Here is a 19220-nt window from a genome sequence, read left to right on the forward strand (position 1 = left end):
AGCACTGCTATCATCCCAACAGCCTGTGGAAAAACAAACGCAGCTGCAGGTCTGACTGCCTGGCGGGCAGCCTGGGAAGAGCAGGGAGAAGGGGACAGAAAAATGCCCTCCATCAGATGCTGCTGCAGAAGCTCACATCCCAGCTGGCTGCCCCTACCCCAGGATTTCTGCCCCCAGAAGGGGCTGCTCATCCATCTCAAGTCCTGAAGACACCATTTGCAGCTGAGTTCATTTCCACTTTTTTTTTTCCTCCTCACTGCTCACCCTGACCAAGTTCAGTGTGGTTCATTAATTAATTCACTTCAGTTTTTGTTCTGCCATGTAAGAAAATCATCTCTACATCCCTGACTGCAAGAGGAGAAAGAACTGAGGGAGAAAGCCCAGCAGCATCCTTGCCACTCCGCCCATTGATGGGCTCACCCAGATGCAGCTGCACAAAGCAGTCCTGTGCTGCAGCACTGGAAACAAACCCAAACCTCCAGAAGCTCAGTGGGAAGATGGATAATCATCAATACTGAATTATTCCACAGCATTTGTCCGAGCACTCCACGCTTCTCTGGGCTGAGTTCAAGTGAGGCCAGTGCCCTCCCACAGCTGGGAACAGGAAGGTTCTTTCCCTTTGCTATCAGCAGCACATTTACACCCCAACAGCTCAGCACACACCTGCAGAGACCAGCCCAAACAAGGCCAGAGATAGCGTGCACATGAGCACACACACTGCAAGGACAGGCTGGCAGCCACGTGGCCTTCGGAGCCTGCTGGCAGGTATTTGTTTGCTCACCCTGGTAACACAGAAAGGCAAGCAGGAAGCAGGTCTGAATTAAGATTGAAAGCTGTAATTGCATAGAGGGGCACGGCAGGAGAATGGACCCTACGCATACAGCAGCACTGGAGGTGAGGAGGCCTGACAGCAGGGTGCCAGCAGGACACACACAACCACCAGATTACTGCATGCAGAAGAGCATTTCACCCCACTGATGAGATGCTGTAAGGGGAAGCCTGGTGCCAAAGCAGCACCAGGGCCATCGCCCTTCCCCATGGGCAGCCCAGCATGGGTCAGAGTGCAGCTGATGGATGAGCCACTGCAGTGACAGCACATGCAGACCATGGTTTTCCATTGCGTCACCGCTACCTTGCGTGACCCAAAGGTTAGGAATAACAGTCTGCTGGGCTGCCAGAACAACGCTATTTCGGGGCAGCTCCAAGGCAGGCCCAGCAGCAGCCTCAGGAGCAGGAGGGTGCTGGAACGTGGCTGCAGCACATGGCATACCAAGCACTCAGCATGTGCTCCATTGGACAGAATTAGCACAGCCTTGCAAAACATTACACACCCGAGCATGGCTTTTGCTTAGAGAGGGCTAGACAAACAGGAATTCCCCATATACCTCAGGGGAAGAAGCTTCACTGCCAAACCACTCTATCCTGCTTCAGCTTCTGCGTACCCGTTCCCAATACAGCCTGGGAAAGCAGCTGCTGCCCACATCTGGACTGAGGTTGTAAAGCTGCACCACAAATATCTGACATATCTCACATCATGGGCATCTCCCTGCAAAGGGCTCCATGGCAGCAAACGAGGATAAAGGGCAAATGGAAACAGCAGCGGAAAAAGGGACAGTTAAAGCAGAGAATTGCTGTAAAACATCTTTACTTTCGTGTGCTCAGAAAAACAGAGCAGTTACAAGCTTGGGTTGAGCATAATGATAACATTCCAGAGAAGCTGAAGCACAGAGATGCAAGAAAGTGGAGCAAAGACTTCCACTGCTGCTGTGGAAATCTCTCCCCAGAGCTCTGTTGGAAGGCAGGCTTCTGAGGAGCCTCCATAGTTCTTCATAAGCCCTCCTGGGCCACAGCTAGCCCATTATTTAGCAGCTTCAGAAACAAGCAAACCCACTCTACAGCTCCACAGATGTGAAGGTGAGCAGTTCATAGCCCACCAACTCAGAGCAGGAGGGTGAGTACCTCAGCACAGAGAAGCTGTGGGATGCAAAACAGTCGCACAGCTAGCAAAGAGCAATGCCCACATACCACTCAGCACCACAGTTTCCTATTCCCCAGCCCAAAGCAGCCATCAGTTTCTCCACACTGTTGGGTGGAAGGAGGAGCATTGTCATGGAGCAACCCCCCAAATAAGCTCCCTCTTCTGTTTCACAGGATAGACACGCCAGGGCCTTCCTCGCTTGGCTCTCTCTGTATTACAGCTGAGCTGGTGAGCTGAACGGGGCATTTCCACCTTCAAAACCTCAACATACAAACAGACTTCTGCAGTCATAGCTGGTGCTCCCACCTCCAAACCTCTTTTGAAACACATGAAGTCATTAATCTCAAGTGAGACCCCAAGCTTTCCAGTTGCACCACATGTGAGCTGGGGTTGGCTCATCAGACACAAGGTAGGAAAGCCTCTCCCCAGGATGCATGTTAACTCACGTAAAGCCCAAAGAGAAGCCACCACAAACCAAGCAGCACAACCCATAAATCTTGCTGCAGTCCCTTGTGAAGTCTCATCCCTACTGCAACAAAGCAGCCCTGGTGCACATGCAGTACCAAGCACTGAGAGCTGCTCACAGCCAGGTCTGAGGGGTTGATTTTTTGTCTGTTTAATTAAAAACAAAACAAAAGAAAACCAAACCCAGATCCATCTTGTATTAGTGAGGAAAAACCCCACCAGAGCTGGCAGCATAAAGCTGAGTTGCTGTTTTCACTGCTGACAGGACAATAAATCTCACCAGAGGTTTAGGAGTTTCACTTTATTTTCAACTGAAGACCAGAAAATTGTGTGGAGGATGGAGAGCTGGGCTGGCAGCTCTTATAGTAACCTTGTAGCTCCTGGCCTTGCAATACCAACTTGTATTGCAGAAGACTGCTCCCCAGCTAACAGCCCCAGTGCATGCCTACATAAATCCCCCACATACCATCCAGCTTTAATAGCCTCTCCTATTCTTAGCACAAGATAGTATTCTCATAGCACGTTGCTCTGCCACATACACATACTCCCTGTTTTTGGCTGTCCTGTACTCCTCCATAGTCAATACCAGCCCACGAGGGCCGGCCAACTGCCCCACCTACAATGGCAGCAAGAAGCAATAAGTGATCCACAGCACCAAGCTTACCTGGAACTGCTGGAACACAGAGAGCCAGGGCGAGCTCCTTGCACAAGGCATCCCCCAGGCTTACTGCTGGGTTCAGCCTGATCCCACACCATGTGCATGTGATAGAGGAGATGGAAAAAGTGAGGTGGTGGGGCTGGAGGCAGGGCTGGGATCTGTCTTCTCCCATGTAATCACCTGAGAAGCAAAAACCATCTCTAAAAGCTACAGCAAAGCAGGAAAATGCTAGAAGCACATACCCGCCTGCTCATATACAGCATTAAGCTGAGCTGCTCCACCTGAGCTATGGGGCTGAGCCCCAGTATCTGCTCTCCTGCCCACAGCTGAGCAAGGGCAATTGTTGATTAAACCTGAGGGAGAGAGCTTTCACCCTTCATCAATCAGAATGACTCGATTTAGCAAAACCTGCTGGGATAAGGGCTGTGTTCCCTTCTATGGGGCTGTGGGAGGCAGCAGTTCATGTTACACACACACACCTGATGTGTGATTTGAATTAGTGGACAGAGGAGACCTTCCCACAGCTTTATTGTGTTTCTCAAGCCGTTGAACACCATGTAAAGCCTGAGATTAATTACTCTTACTGTTATTATTTTTACTTTTTAATTCAGACATTGCTATAGCTTTGGCTTTTGAAAACTGCTTCTGCCCACCTTACTTTTTCATCTTTATTTTTCCTTTTTCCTTTTCGTTTTCTCTTTTTCCGTCTTTTCCTCCCCCCCGCTCCGTTCCGTGCTGTACCGGGGCTCTGCTGCCCTCCGGTGGCCACACTGAGCCGTCCCGGGGACGGATAGACGGACAGAGAACCCGGGTATCCCCCTGCTGCTCAGCCCCACCAACCTTCTCGGTTTTGGATGAAAACCACCGTGGATTTGGTCCCCCTGCAGCATCCGCACGAGGGGAAATGTTAAGGGTGGCTCCTTGGTACCTCTGCATCCCGCTGGAGCTGGAGGAGCCATTCTGCCTCCTTGCCCTCCCACTGGCACCAGAGGGATGCCCCGGCACAGCCGAAACCTTTGGTTCCTCCCCCTCCCACTGCTTTGGGCTCTTGGTACAATGGTGTCTTTGTGCTGTGGACATCTGCTCACAATGCCCCAGCCTTCCTGCAGTGACCCCTCGGGCAGCACTGACCCCACTGGCCCCATGCTGAATCAATGACCTCCCAGGGAGACTGGCTGCTATTTCTGTCCCTGGGAGTGATTATATCACATCTGCATCCAGGGCTCATAGCATGGTATTGCAGCACAGTGGGCATCCTGGTTGGCTTTTGTCCCATTGCATTTGGTACCAGCAGCACCATAAATGTGCTACAAGATAGGATTTTGCACTGGAGGTTCAGCAGGATATCTCCAATGTCAACAGAGACCAACAGGGGACAAAAGTGGGCCTGGTGTGAACAGCACCCAGCATGATTACATGCTCTGTGGTTGACTGTGCACCATTTGAGGTGGATCTCAATGGCTTTGTACTCTGAATACAAGGACACATTCAATAGGACATTTGTTTGGCATAGAACAGGACTGTCCCTTCCTGCCTGCCCTCAGCTTGAGCAGCACATGGGCACTTTGGGACAGCTCATCCTTCAGCACACAGCTACCGAGTGCCCTGTCCATTCAGCCATGAGTCACAACAACAATATTTTGTACTCATCTTCTTGAGGGGAACATTAAAAGCCACTGAAATGTTATTTATTATCTTCAGCCAGAGTCAGGAGGCAACTGTAGGCTCCTCCTGAACTGATGGATGTGTCCAAATCAACCTCAGAAAGAGCCTGATCCAGAGCTGTATCACTGAGAGGATGCTACCATCTGAGCAGGCAGGGATGCACCAGTGCAGCAAGGTCACTGTGACCTCACTGTACAAGTGAGACCAATTCAAGGACCACCCTAACGCAGCTCTTGACCTTCCATCTGTTGCTCCAAACCTGTGGCTGAGGCACCAGGAGGAGCTTAAAGCTGACTGCATGCATTGCTCCTCCCCACAGCCCATTCTCTGTGATGCATCCAGCTACGACAGCAACACAAATCCATGCATTTCAATCCCTCCCAAAATATAAAACAGCATGAGGCAGAAGCTCCAAGAGGAGAGGAATTCCAGTGCAGGGATGAGGCTGTTGGGGTGACGTCATTGGTGTCCTGTTCATAAGGCTGTGCCCAAGCCTGAGCAGCCAGCACCTTACTGAAGGTGGCAGGCTTGATCCAGCAGAGGACTGGGAGCTCTGTGTGTAGGCAGCCAAGGTTTATTAGAGAAACTGTTAAAACTGAAAAGATTTGGATACAAAGATAAGCTGCATTGCCTTCTGAAAGGCAAAGCTGTTTCTGGCCTGTAGAATGGACACAGGTTACCCAGACATCAGTTACCATGGCGGACCGGACAATAAAACAATCACCTTGCAGTTAATCTTCGTGATGTCAGAGTTTCTTTCTACCCAGTACATCCAATGGGATGTGTACGTCATGGCAGCACAGCCCGTCCTGCAGCCACCACTGTCCCCACTTGACCACAGCAGCGCTTCCCTCCCTCCTCTGCAGTGTTCAGCATCCAAAGCTACACATCTCTATGGAACAGTTCTAAATGCAACATTAGGCTGCTCTCATCTTCAGCTGGATGGGGGAATAAGAAGGTGCAGAACTCAAAATCTGTTATTAGACCTTCAACTAAAATCCAAAAGAAAACAAACGAACAAACAAACTAAAAACGGCCACTGTTCACTTCTCATGGAGAATTCAAAACCTTCACCAGCGTGTTCCTAGGAATGTTTTTTCTGCTTGCAGCACTCAGCCATACGGGATCGCATCCACCCGTCGTCCTGGAGCACCACTGTCCCCTCCATGGGGTGAGGTGTCATAGGGCCACACACAGCAGTGCTACAGCCCAGAGCAGCGTGATGCTGGCTGGCAGTCTGAGCACAGGGCAGGCCCGCAGCGGCTCAGAGGCCGAGGTGCAGGAGCAGACCTCGTAGCTGTTCTCTGAGCGGCTCTGGTCGTGCTGCCCGGGTTTGGAGCGTGCTCCAATCCTGCTGCTGCCCGCTGCCTCTGGGGCATCCGCCTGCATGTCGCTGCACACCAGCCAGTCCCTGGCGATGGACTGGGGGTAGCCAGGCTCAGCCTCCAGCTCACTGTCCAGCACTCTCCAGTACTCCTTGCCCCTGAAGAAGTAGCTCGCACCTGGGAAAAAGAGATGTTTCCTTTACCAACACTTCTTTTTTTTTTGCACAGGTTTTCACATATCTGTATCTCAGAGCATGGCTTTTTTTCCTGACTTTTTGGACCCATCCCACAGACTCACCATCTGACCACCTCATAGCATCATCTAAAGGGCTTGGTATTCCCTTCCATGGAATGGTCTCTGAGGGGTACCCGGCATCCATCCTCCGCTCGTGATCATCGTAGCGCCAGCAAAGGTTATCCTTAAAGAAATAAGTCTTGTCATTGTGGGCCCAGGAGAAGGCGGCATCGATCCCTCCTGGTGGCAGCCCGAAGTCTGAGATGGGCCGTGGGTATCCTTCCTCCACGTTGTTGTCCTTGAACACCCAGTACCTGTCCCCTGAGGAAAGGAGAGAAGCGTGGAGAATGAGCACATCAGTTTCACAGCTGGGGTTGGCCTTCCCTGCAATCAGCCGCTACTTCATCACATATTGCCATGACAACCCTCTGCTGGGCTCTTGGCACCAGAGGATGGGGTCGGAGAGGAGCAACCTGCTGGGACAGCTGCTGGTGCTGCCCAGCTGGGGGTCCTGGGCCCACATCCCTCTCCCACTTTGCATCTTGCCATGGGGACAGGCACTCTGTCAGCATGAGGTCTCTGGGGACCTGATGCATCTGCAGCACCCTGAGAGACACCCGGCCTGCTTTAAAGGGCAGGCTTTTCACTTCATTTTCTAGAAAACGTGAAGAAGCACTTAAACAGAGGGCTATGTATCAGCAGCAGAGACTCGAAAGCCAGGGTAATTTGTGTGCTTTGGTTTGTATCCAGGGATCGATGAAACGATGCTGGAGAGTGAGAATGAGGCAGTGTTTTATGGCTGGAGAGTAAACCTCTCGTTCCATCATCGCAGGCAGGATGAGGAGCAGCACTGAGGGCTGCGTGGGAGGGCAGGGGGGAAGAGCAGGGACACAGCCTGGATCCAGCAGGCAATGAGGGCTGGGGAAGGCACAGCCCTGCTGAGAAGTCTGATGGGGTGTCAGGGTCCCCTGGGGAAATTCTTCCCTGGCCATTGAGGTGGTGTGAGATCCTCTGCTGAGCCCTGTGCCTACAGCCTGGCTCTGGTGATTCAGCACTTCTGAAATCAGTAATTCAGCCCTTCTTGCAGCCCAGCAGCAGACAAAATGCAATTTCCAGCACCAACAACTCTCACCTTTAAAGAACACAATCTTGTGGTCGCTGGTCCGCTCGTAGACGGCATCCACGCTGTCCAAGTTGAGGGGCAAACCCCGCCAGAACCGGTGGATCTGGGCCGGCTGGAGGGAGACCAAGTGCTTATTGCGGGTCAGTCTCCAGAAGTACTTGCCTGGAGGGACAGAGGGTATTACTGACCCACCCCAGTGCCCAACGCCGTGCAGGACAGGCCGGCACCACGCCATGCATCAGCAGAATGAAGTGAAGCATAAGAGATGGGAGCCACAGGCTCTGCAGTAGCAGCTGCTGACACGTTCTGTTCCTGGCAGCTCTTAGAAGAAAGCCCCTTTTTGGGTGGTTAAAACAGCCCCCCGGGCACTGTGCTGCCTGGGACTTAGCCTGGCTTTCTGCAGGGCACTGATGGTGCTTTCTACCCAGAGGGCTCCACACACTGGGATCCCGATTGGAGCAAGATGTCTGAGAGTGAACCCTCAGCTCCGTCCCGTGTTTGTTATTGCCCATTAGAAATGACTGTGCGTTATTTACATCTGCTCTTGCATGGGTTCCCAAGGGAAACGAGCGACAGAAAGCAGAGATGCGCCTTCAGATTGGTATTCAGTGCATTCAGAGCTTTCTCTGGAGCTGGCAGATTGTGACACTGTCTTTCAAAACGTTATGGAAATTGGATCCCAGCCTAATAATGCAGGAGGCAAAACTCTAACGCTTAAACATCTGCAGAGAGGGGTTTTTATTATAATTATAAGGATTTATATCATATTCTTGTTCTTCTGCTCCAGTTTGCGTATTTGCTCTGACTGAGACCTACGAATGAATAATACATTCAGATGTGGTAGGAACTGCCATAATTATAGATTCTTTTCAAGAATCTATAAAGAAGAGTATTCAAATTTGGTGGCCATTGTACATCTATGGAAACGCTCTTAATTAAATAAAGATGATCTCTGCATCTCTAATTAGAGAGACGCTAGACAATTATGGATTTTCACTCTTTTCTTTTTCTAAAAAGAAACCCATCTCAACGTAATTCCTTCTCTGGTCGGTTCATTTCGGAGCCTCTGAGAGCTGTGTGCTCATTGGCACAACAAGGGAAAGCCCAAGTGCTTTTGACTTGATTGCCCTGTCCCAGCAGTGGGCTCAGCAGGGTGCAGCTGCCGCCAGTGAGATGCACAGCGACACTCAGGGGCAGCCATGCTCGATGCTAATGGCTGTTTTCATTGAAAACTATCTGGAGAAAAAAAAAAGATGAGAAAGGCAGCATTTGAGCTAGCAATGAATTCTTAATATGATGGCCCTGCTCTGCTCATGCTCGTGGCTTGTCACAGCCAAGCCTGCTAACCCGAGTGCTGCAGTTGGTTGGACAATATCAGCCAAAGCCAGGCACGGGGGAACGGCTGCCATCCGCATGCAGAAATACAATAAAGGAGAAACTCCCAAACCCCATGTTTGTTTAAAAAGCTTGATTTAAAACCACCCTCCAAGCTGGCAAACTGAGTAGGATTAAAGCCAAGTGCGAACTCCTGCCATCCCGAGTGTCTCGTTTTACATGGATGACGGGCTGAGGCAATTGCTTTCTTTAATACGAGGTGATTTTGATTCCAGCTGCGTACCACGCTCTCAGTACTTCAGATGCCTCTGGCAAGATAGCTGCCTGCAAACATGCACACAGGCCAAAGTTGTTCCAAAACTTCACGAATTTGCAGTCAGGCACCGAAATCAAAGCAAGCAGCATTGCAACAGTGTGGGGAGCCCAGCACTGCCTTCAGTAGGGTGAGTTCTGGGGAGATGGGGTTGTTGTATCTGATGGCACTCAGCAATGCTTCTCTCCAGCCAGGGAACCAGCTCAGAACACAGTGTCCATTGGAGGATGGAGCTCACCCCTGGGGCTCACCGCAGTCCTGCCCAGGAGGAGATGTCCCCACTCCCTGCTGCACAGCCGGGTGCTGATGGCAGGCTGAGCCCTTGGCTGCTGCTCTCCAGGGGCAGTGTGCAGCTGGCTCATGCTGACATTCTGCTCTTTCAATTTGCATTTTGGCCCACAATAAATATATCCAAAAATAGTTGCCAAGCTGGATTTCTCTTTAGTTTTCCTTTTCATTTTTTTCTTAATCCCCTCTGCAAGACAGATATCCATTTATTCTGTATGCAAGTTCTTGTCTCTCATTTTCCTGTCTTCTCCATGGCTTCTGTACAAATACTTCAGGGGAACAGCCTCCATTTTGTGCTCCCTCAGACAACACCAAGTTCTCTGGAGCTCTGAAGGGTTACAGTCAGATGGACGTTGCTCTTGATCCCTGGAGACATGCTTCTGTGTCTCCGCTGGGTGGCTTTGGGGTCACCAAGCAGTGGCTGGGAATGGAAAGCACTGCCCACTGGGCGCTTTTCAATCAAGATGAGAAAAAAGCCCATGGAAGCCAGAACAGATAGGCTCTGTGCAGCCAAGGAGGTAACGATGGGATACTCATCGACAGCTGGGAACCCCAGGGACACACTGCTAGCAAGTGTTTGCTAACACTGAACCAGATGGTTCTGTAATTGTACGTGTGTCGTCTCTGAGTGATGCACAGCAAGTGGCTTCAAGGAAGATGAAGTGTGGGAGGAAAGGAAAACTGAAGGCATCCAAGTGAAAAGCAAGAGAGTTCTGCTCGTTCTGCCATCCTTGGTTCAACCCATGCTTTGGATCTGATGGTGCATATTGTGTGGACATGGAGCAGAGTGGGCAGTTTTTTTCTGCCAAGAGGTGAGATTTACACAGACATTGAAATGTGCTCATCAGCCATCCCTGGCCATTGTGGGCTGATGAAGGGTCTCAGAGCTTTTATTTGAGCTGAAAGAATTCAGCTGCATGTGAGCCACTTTCCTGGGTCTGCAGGTCCTGCTCTACAGCCTGCAAACTCAGAGCCAGCTTATCCTGATTGCATGCCCTGGACTTTCCAATACCACCTCTGCAATGTCATGTGAATGTCACCATAAGGCCATAGTCATGCTGGGTTACTTACCTTTGAAGAAGAAAGCTTCTCCCCTGATCTGGGCCACCGCATCAAAGTGAGTGTTGCATCTGTTGGGCACATCCCGCCGCAGCCTGCACAGAGATGGCCAGGTTGGTAAGCAAGGGCTGTGCCCCAGGTCCCCATCCTAGAGACCCCCTCCCCACCAGCCACGCAGGGCTGAGGAAGATGCTGAGATGGGAAGAAGTAATTGTGCAGAGGTGTTTCCTCAACGTCAGATCCTTCTACATCCCTGTTACTGTGTGAATATTCCACTGCTGATGCTCCCACTGCTGTTATCACCTCTGTGCAGGAGGGGAATTGGGGCAACAGGGGCATGAAGTGACTTGCTCATGTCATTTGCAGGAACATCAGCAACAGCTGGAAAGAAATGAACTGGACTTACGGGATGGTGGAGCGGTTCTCAGGCAGCTCTGGAAGGAGAGGATGGTCCTCAGTTTTGCTCCCTTCAGGCTTGGCTGTGGGGGACACAGATTCTCTGACTCCTGTGTGTAAAGACAGAGAAGCAGTAGAGGGACACACATCCTCCACCACAACCTCAATGACCCCAAAATACAGCTCAGAAACAGGCCATGGCTGGGAAAGGGACAAGGGCTTACCATAGAGCTGCCAGATTCGGACTTTATCCTCATAGGGCAGGTCGTACTTCAGAGGGTCCCCCACTGGGCCCTGGTAGTAGGGCCTCATGATAGACTCTATGGCTGAGATGTGGGTCAAGCCAATGGCATGGCCAAACTCATGGACGGCAACAGCAAAGAGGTCCATCCCGTGAGCATCTGGAAATACATAATCAAAATTAAACTCATTATGATGTGTGAAGAAGAAATGTTTCTCCTGTTGGAAAAAGGAAGAGCTAGAGCTTAAGTTGCTCAGGTCAGATCTCAACAGGACTTAATGTCCACTTCCAAACCTACATAATTGCTGCCAAAACAAAGAACCACTCCCAGGAGCCATGTGGGGCCAACCCCAGTTGGTGCATCCCTACTACCTGACTCCAGATGGGCTGGGTCAAGCACACATGCAATTGCTGGTCCTCCCTGCACAGCAGTGTCCTGTGGAGCTACGTTGATGACTTTAAGTACAATTCTGAGAATTCTGCTTTTTCCTTGATGACTATTATTTGCAGTGCCTGTAAACAGCCAGGGTGCTAATAAACTGTGCTGTTTTCCTCAGCACTGGGTGAGAACAAGACATATTCTTTCTGACATTTTAATGCCAAATGGACAAGCTGTTATTTTTGAATCACTGGGGAGAACAAAATCAATGAAAAATGAAGGCTGAAGACCTTCGAAACAGAGGGCGACCTTCTCACCATCAGGTTCATCACCTTGTTCCTTGGGGGCACTGAATCTACTCCTCCACCTGAGTGCTTAACAGATAGTTGCGACCAGCAGGCACAAAATGGGCACCAATCAATTGCTGATAATACACATGCTAATGGAAGCTACAAGGCTTCAGTGCCTGCCTCTGCCCCATCTGTCTGCAACAAAGAGTCTGCTCTTGGCTGCAGAGCTCTCAGCCCAACCAACCTGATGACCGAAAGGTCCAGTATTCATCATCATCAAAATGAGTATCCCCTGCTGTGTGATGGTCTCCGGGGAAGAAAGCGTGTGCCACTGTGCCCCCAGGCCCGTCGAAGGGATAGCCATCATTGTGATCGGCCTTGGAGAAGTCAATCTGGATGTCGGCGTTGTTGCCTGCCACCTCGTGGAAGTTGAGTGGGGTGATGTCGCTCCAGACTTTCAAGGCATAATACATCAGGGCACGAACCGTGTCGTGGCCCAGGTGGGACTCTTTGGGGAAGGTGCGAACTCTGAAAGAAAGATGGGAAGAAAGATGGTAGGAGAGGGATGCAAAAAACCTCCAAGGACCAACAGGAAGAGCTGCACACGCACAAGGAAACCCAGTTGGGATTTGCAGCCCCTGTTTATTTCCCAGTACATCTGCTGGAGGTATGAAGCACACTCTGAAATCAGTATGTTGCCAGCAGTCTCTGAGACTGCAATTCATAACAAGGAGGAAGAAAGAATGCATTTTATGTAAATCTCATTCAAAACTCCTCCAGCTTCTTGCCTGCAGGACACAGACTGATGGAGCACTGCGCTTGAGAAGCTCTTGCTTTGCTTCTTGGTGGAAAAGGCACTAATTAGCTGAGGCTTACTGCACTATTGTGCTCACCAGCACACTGACTTGGTTCCAGCTTTGCCTTGCCCTGGAAGAGAACCAGGTGGGAGCAGCAGTGTGCTGGCATTTATTCTGCAGCAGAGCAATTCAAACCTCCTTTTTGTTCTGAGCTGGAATGGAAAAAGCCAGTATTTCCTGCATAACCAAACCTGGAAAAAGAATCCCTAATATTGCTGATTGAATACAAAGGGTGAAAAGTCAAAGATGCAATGAGGCTCATTGGCTTCAGAAAGAGTATGTTTGGATCATCTCTCATTGACAATTTGGACAAAAATTAGCACATTTCAGGAAAACTTACTGTTGACCGAGTAATTATTGGTGAAAACCAATTCTGCTTGAAAATTTCTGGCCAGCTCTACCCCAGTAATAATGGGCACTTTATTTCTTGTGTACCAGCACACCAACCAAAGTGTTCATGAAATATTCATGGCCTGACAGATTTTAAAAGCTGAAGCAACAATTATGATCACCTCACTGCCCTCCTGCATAATATAGCTGGGAGGACATCGCTCAGTACGAGACCACTCCCTGGCCCCAGAATGCAGCAATGACCTGAACTAAACCTCTAGAGGTAATTACAGGTGTCAGAAAGGGATGTCACCGCACTCAGCTCTTCCTACGAATAGTGATTTGGGTATTGGGAAGCACTGAAGTGAAGGGAATAGGAACAACTAATTGGCTGAGGTTGGATGCTCTTACTTTCATATATTTCCTTCAAATCTCATGCCCATGGAGCTGCAGCCCAATGTGGGTATCACCTTCCAGCCTGGTCAAGGTTGCAAATAAAGAGCATAAATTGGTCAGAATCATGCCTCTGCTGCCTCTATGCAAAGAGAGCCGTTCACTAGCAGAGTAAACATGTTTGCATACGTGTGGCACCATATAATCACAGGACCTCAAACAAAAGACATATAGAATGGAGACAGAACTGTGCTAGACTAGAAAAGGCACTTTTGGGGCAACATTTTATGTATGGAAAAGACCATCTACGTTCCCCCTAACACCACAGAACACAGTCAGTATTGCCATGATTAAAAGCATCATTGTAAACCTCCACAGTACAAAAGAGGCTGCCCCTATTCCAGATGCTCCTTAACTAAGTATCTTCATCTTCTGAAAGTGTTCTCTGGACCTAAGCAAAGCCTTTGTTGCTTTTATGTCCACCGAATAAATAATTACATGCACAAAGCACACCCTGCTTGTCACAGGAATTAAGCCATCCCCTCCAAGATCATGGTGCCCAGGACTCAGGTGTTCTGGCATTATCTGTTCTTTCCTTCTCAAGCACTGCTCAACCTTCTGTAGCTGTGGAACAAGGACACAAAACCTGATCTCCCTGCTAATGGGACAGTGGATGGAAAGCCCTGTCTAAACAGACAAACATTATTAATATTCATTCCAATCTCTGACTCCAGAAACATTAGATTAAAGCAGAAACAGGATCAACACTTGCTCTGCTTCCAATAAAAGGTCCTGCACCCCTGAGCTGACCCATTTTTATTAGCACGCCACAGGTGTAAATGAACGCCCCCATCCTTTATTCATTACCACTGTGATTTTTCAAGAGAATCCCATCAGGGTTTTCAATTCAGCATCCGATTTGATTGCAGAAGCTCTGCTAATTGCTTGCAACGAGATTAGGAGAAAACTATTACACCAACAGGATGTTTGTTGCCGTTACATTATGCTGTTTTACCGAACAGGAGGCACATTTCCAGCACAATGCAGATGCACACAGGGATAAATACACTCCCTCCCACCTTGATAATTATTATTATTTTTAGTAAATGGAGCTTAGGTACCCAGTGGAGAGCAGCATTCCTTCTTCTTGGATGTAAACCCCACCGAGACTCCCCTTAAAGAGCACCAGTCTTGGGTAAAAGTCTAATTTGAGTAATTGGAGAGAAACCTCTTTCCTCCAGATAGCCCCCAAGCCAGCAGGAAGGCCCCAGAATGGTGGGGTGGGTGTGCTGGAGCAGCAGCCCCTTTGGAGAAGCAGCCCCTTCCCTGCTGGGGCTGCAGGCTCCTGCTGGAGATGGCCCCAGCTGGTGCTGGTCATGTATTTCCTGGCTGCCCTTCTTCCTCCATCCCATCCCAAAGTGATTCGGGTTCAAGCTGGCTGCTGCAGGGAGCCAACCACATTGGCCATTTTGATTTCTGGGTTTCTCTTTGGGTTTTATCCTCAGAAAGGCAAAAGCAAAAGAGTATTAGCGATGTATGAGAAATCAATTGCTGGTTAATGAAAGCACTCCTTCATGTTGTGCAGCCCTGATACTACATAGAACTAAAATAAATGCTGATCACTACCGAGCACCGCAGGGCATGGATTGCTTGATAAACCCACATTGATTTTTCTGAGGGGAGAGGAGGGGACAATTGATGGGGCCACAGCTGTGGTGCAGAGCTGGTGTTACCCATGGCACCCCAGTGTGACATGAGGGACATCACAGGCATCACCTGCCTGTGCTTAGGGGTGAGAAGAAGAATTCTGAGCAACCTGTGTGCCTTTAAGATGCTGTGTGCAGGGCAGTGCCTTCTTCACTGCTAAATGTGCCTGTCCTGAGAGCATCCTTCAGTACAGCTTTGCTGGAAGCTTTATCCCTGCCTCAAAGCTCTTCACGTTTTCTTTTTCACCTTTTAAATGCAAGGTGTAATAGAGTCTGGGTTTGTTTGATTTTCTTTCTTTTTTTAAAAACTTCAGTCAATATGTAAAAGCTAAGCACGTAAAACTTTATGTCTCTATTGGCAGATTTTCATGGCAGTTTCAAAACAGCTATTTTAATCTCAAGTGTTGGGTGTAAATACCATGCTGGAGTTTCTATACAGCTATTGCCTCCTCTTGGCTTATACAGCCCTCAGCCATAAAATACAGCTCTTTCTTGACTGAGAGCCAAGATTCTGGGAAGGATGAAAGGAAAAAAAAAATGCAGAAATAAGTTTGTCAGGAGATGGGCTTTTTATACCAAGCATATAACATCATCTCAAACCTAAGGGCTATTTTTTATGGCAATGCACACAGCAGCCCCACTGCAGAGCTGGGGGTTTCCTGGGGCTGTGCCCACCAGAAGAGCCCAACCCCTGGAATGGCCACATTTGTCAGCAGTGACTGCCAAGCTGGGGTTTGTCACTGTGCTGGGAGGTGGACTCGCTCCAGGTGCTACATCAGGATCAAAGGGAAGTTTATTATTAGTAAGGAGGCCTCACCGTGCCATGCACGTGGGTTTGCAGGACCTCAGAGCATCCAGCTCTCTCCACTGGTTCTTGGGAGAGCACTCACAGCCATATCTGGGCTTTGAGGGTGAAAACATAGGTCCTAAAGAGCACAGGTCTAAGTGGGACGGGAGAAGGATTTATTCATATTTCCAGACCCTCACCTGCAGCCAGGGTCAGACCTCAACCTTTGTGTTTTGTAGGTCAGCAAACACACACATTGCTCCTTGGCTTTAGGGGAAATATATTCACCTGTTTGCAGATGTGCAAAGCATCCACAAGCTCATGAGAAATTACACTGCAGTGCAGCAAAAAACTAGCAATGATTGGAGCTCCTACCTCCAGGACAGGTTCCTCTTGTTCCACTTGGTCACAGCCTGTGTGTGTCGCTTCCTTCTGGCTGCTGGGCCAGCCATGTCGGGCAGGGAGCAGCGAGGGGTCTTCATCAGCTCCAGCGTGGCCTCATCTGGTGGTGGAGAAAAGGGAAAAGATGGGTTTAACAGGAAAGCCACAGCCATGGGGTGAGAAATACTACAGCATCAATACTCCATCAGTTGGTGGCAGTGACTAGAGCCATAACCCGATCCCACCCATGAGTCCTGTTTCCAGCACCCCTTCCCATACAGCAAACACGATTGCAACATAAAGCACAGCCCTGCTCCTGAGCCTCCTGCAGCCTTCAAGAGGGTGGAGGAGAAATAATTGCAAGTGCTTAATTAGGAGCAGAGGGGAAAGTCTCCGTGCTGTTGAGATGGGGACGTGGGCAGCAGCTGCTCAAGTGGCACCGGCTGCTCCAAGGGCTGTACATCTGCTCACTAATTGTCTCCTTGAACAGCAGCAGTGCAGTTGGCAGTGGGAGGTCATGGCCACGTCCGGGTGGCAACGTGCAGGGACAACGTCAGCCTGAGGGCAAACAGGGAACCATTCACCACTGGGATAAAGCTGGCTTTTTGCTGTCCTCAATAAGAGCATTGAGAGCGTGGCCCCACCACGCTGAGCAGCTCCCTCCAGGCTTTGGGCTGTTTGGCCCCGGGCGGATGCGGTCACCCCCACTGGTGGCTGAGCCATCGTTCTCCCCTGAGCTGTGATCTGCTGGTGGGGAAACCATATCGCTCTCTACTCAAATGCAGAAGTTCAATTGGTATTTTTGTTCCATTCAAATTGAGGCTGCAATTAAAGCTTTGAACAGAACAACCTATCAGCCTTGGTTTCTCTGTCTCTTTTCTTTCTGAGCACATCAAGAGCTATTTTAAGCTATTTTAAGCACGACAGTAACCCCAAGGGTGTGTGGGTCTGGTGAAATAATTGCTTGCCTCAGGTTGCTGAAAGCACAAGGCAACAAAGCACCTGAGCCATGTAATTACTCTTCCAGCTGCAAACAGGGCCGTCTGTCAGCCACGTGTTGGTTCCTGGGGACGATGCTGCTTTGTATCATGGCAGCTCCCAGCCCCTCTCTTCCATCCCATGTCCACCCACCCCCAAACCACCCACTGACCAAGAACCCCTGTTGCCTCCAGCCCCCCGAAGCGCTGCATGGCTGTGATGGCTTTGGTCAGCTCCTCCTGTGTCTGCAGCTGTCCTGTGACGGGATCCGGAGGAGGAAGATACCCAAATTTCGTCAGCCAGTCCTGTGAGACAAGGAAAGGAGGATGAGAAAGGGGAAGGAGTGAAACACATACGTAGAGAGGGAAGTGTTGAAAGTCCTGCCCATTCTGCTTGGAAATGCCATTCCCATTTACACATTTACAGACGGCTTCCCTACTGAACAGTGTGGTTCTTGCTAACAAACGAAGATGTCAGAATGGATCTGTACACATTGCTTAAGTAGTGGGACCTGGTGGCCTTCATGCATTCCTGTGCTGACATCTCATTTTCACATCTGTCTGCAGTGCATTCCCAGTAGTGGCAGCAGCAGGACCCTGCCCCACGGGGTCATCCTGTTGCCTTTTATTCACTGTCAGTACTCAGGGGAAACCTGCTGCTGGAATGAGCAAGGAGAGGGGAAGAGAGCATTCCTATGGGAAAAGAACGAGGCACCACTGCTCTGAAGTCCCCCCAGGGCAGCTCAGGGGCTGTGGTTAAAGGGCTTCCCCTTGCACTTCACAGGGTTTTAGTTGGAAACAAGCTTAATCATGAAGCCATAAAACTGAGGACAGGCCTAAAATTGTAGGTGAGTTGACTGGAAACAGAGATTCATGGAGACCAAAGAGAAAATTAATATCTACCCCACCCCAAAGCTGGAGCCCGAATCCTACTGAAGGGATGCCCCCAGAACCTGTCATTCACAGCCTGAACCACAGTAGCACCCCTGCAACCCAGTGGTGTGGGTGAAACGAGTGCTGAAGCCCATGGGATGCCCACATATTCAGCCAGCACTGCCTCTCACCATCACACTGCCACAAAAGCCTCATTAAAAAGCCACTATTCAATAGGAATTTCTCTTTCAAAAGACAGCATGCTTTTATGAAGAACTTTCTCTTCCTCTTTTCAGCCTAGAACTGATAAAAATAAGACCATAAATCTCCTTCTTACAACTGCTTTTTAAATGCCTGGTCAATTATCCTCCTAAATCCTTCCTTGCCTTCCTACTTGCTGATATCTCCACCTCAGCTTAGGGATGGGCACAGAATAACACAACATGCCAAGAACACCATAAATGCCTGCCCTCTATTTTCTTTATCTGTATCAAAGAAACATTGATCCATTGAACCTCTTGAAGACTGATATTGATCTTGGCTTCCACCACGGTCGATACACCACAAATTTATGGTAGCTAGGTCAGTGCCAGGAGTCTGTATCTGCTTATCACTAAAACTGGAGACTCTTATCTCAGTTTTGCCTACAAGTGCCATCCCAAATGCCACACAGCCCCCAGCCCTGCTTTGGCACCTCCTGGTAAGGCTCCCATAGCGTTGAGCCTCCACATCCCATGTTTGCTGGGGCAGAATATTTCTTTTGGGACAAAGTAGTTGGATTTGGAGATGAGAAAAACCAGCAGGAACTGTCCAGCTAATTATGTGTGCCCTCTGAAAGCCTCTCACATCTTTTCTTGTCCTTAATGAGGACAAAAGCTAAACTCATGAACTTTCATAAATGGAAAGTATGAAAACATCTTCCACTGAGATAACTTCAGCATTTTCACTACTTATTTCAGCTTTTTTCTTTTCTTTTTTTTTTTTTTAACATTAAAAAGATCTTTTTTTCCCAACTCTCATTACCTTAAAATGTTTAATGAAGCAGTGATCTGAGCAGAATGCTAAAATTCTTTAAACATATTCCCTGCCTGAGTTGACACGATAGAAACTTCTTAAAAATGTGCTGAGTTGAACGAATCGACCTAATTCCATCAGAGAGAGCTTCA

General features: G+C 49.3%; 1 protein-coding gene across 1 annotated transcript in view; it reads right to left on the reverse strand.

Moving 5' to 3' along the window:
• Positions 1 to 238: 238 nt before the first annotated feature.
• MMP17 (matrix metallopeptidase 17) overlaps positions 239 to 19220 on the reverse strand; it is a 41366-nt gene continuing 22384 nt past the window's right edge. The window contains exons 2-10 of the mRNA XM_015877647.2: positions 17355 to 17487; positions 16199 to 16325; positions 11995 to 12278; positions 11065 to 11241; positions 10851 to 10950; positions 10457 to 10539; positions 7459 to 7611; positions 6390 to 6647; positions 239 to 6268 (exon numbers count right to left, since the gene is read on the reverse strand). Of these exons, the coding sequence (XP_015733133.1) occupies positions 5946 to 6268; positions 6390 to 6647; positions 7459 to 7611; positions 10457 to 10539; positions 10851 to 10950; positions 11065 to 11241; positions 11995 to 12278; positions 16199 to 16325; positions 17355 to 17487 (1638 nt within the window). The 3' untranslated portion in view covers positions 239 to 5945. The remainder of the gene's footprint in view (positions 6269 to 6389; positions 6648 to 7458; positions 7612 to 10456; positions 10540 to 10850; positions 10951 to 11064; positions 11242 to 11994; positions 12279 to 16198; positions 16326 to 17354; positions 17488 to 19220) is intronic.

This window comes from Coturnix japonica, chromosome 15 (genome assembly GCF_001577835.2).
Source record: "Coturnix japonica isolate 7356 chromosome 15, Coturnix japonica 2.1, whole genome shotgun sequence".
NCBI lineage: Eukaryota > Metazoa > Chordata > Aves > Galliformes > Phasianidae > Coturnix > Coturnix japonica.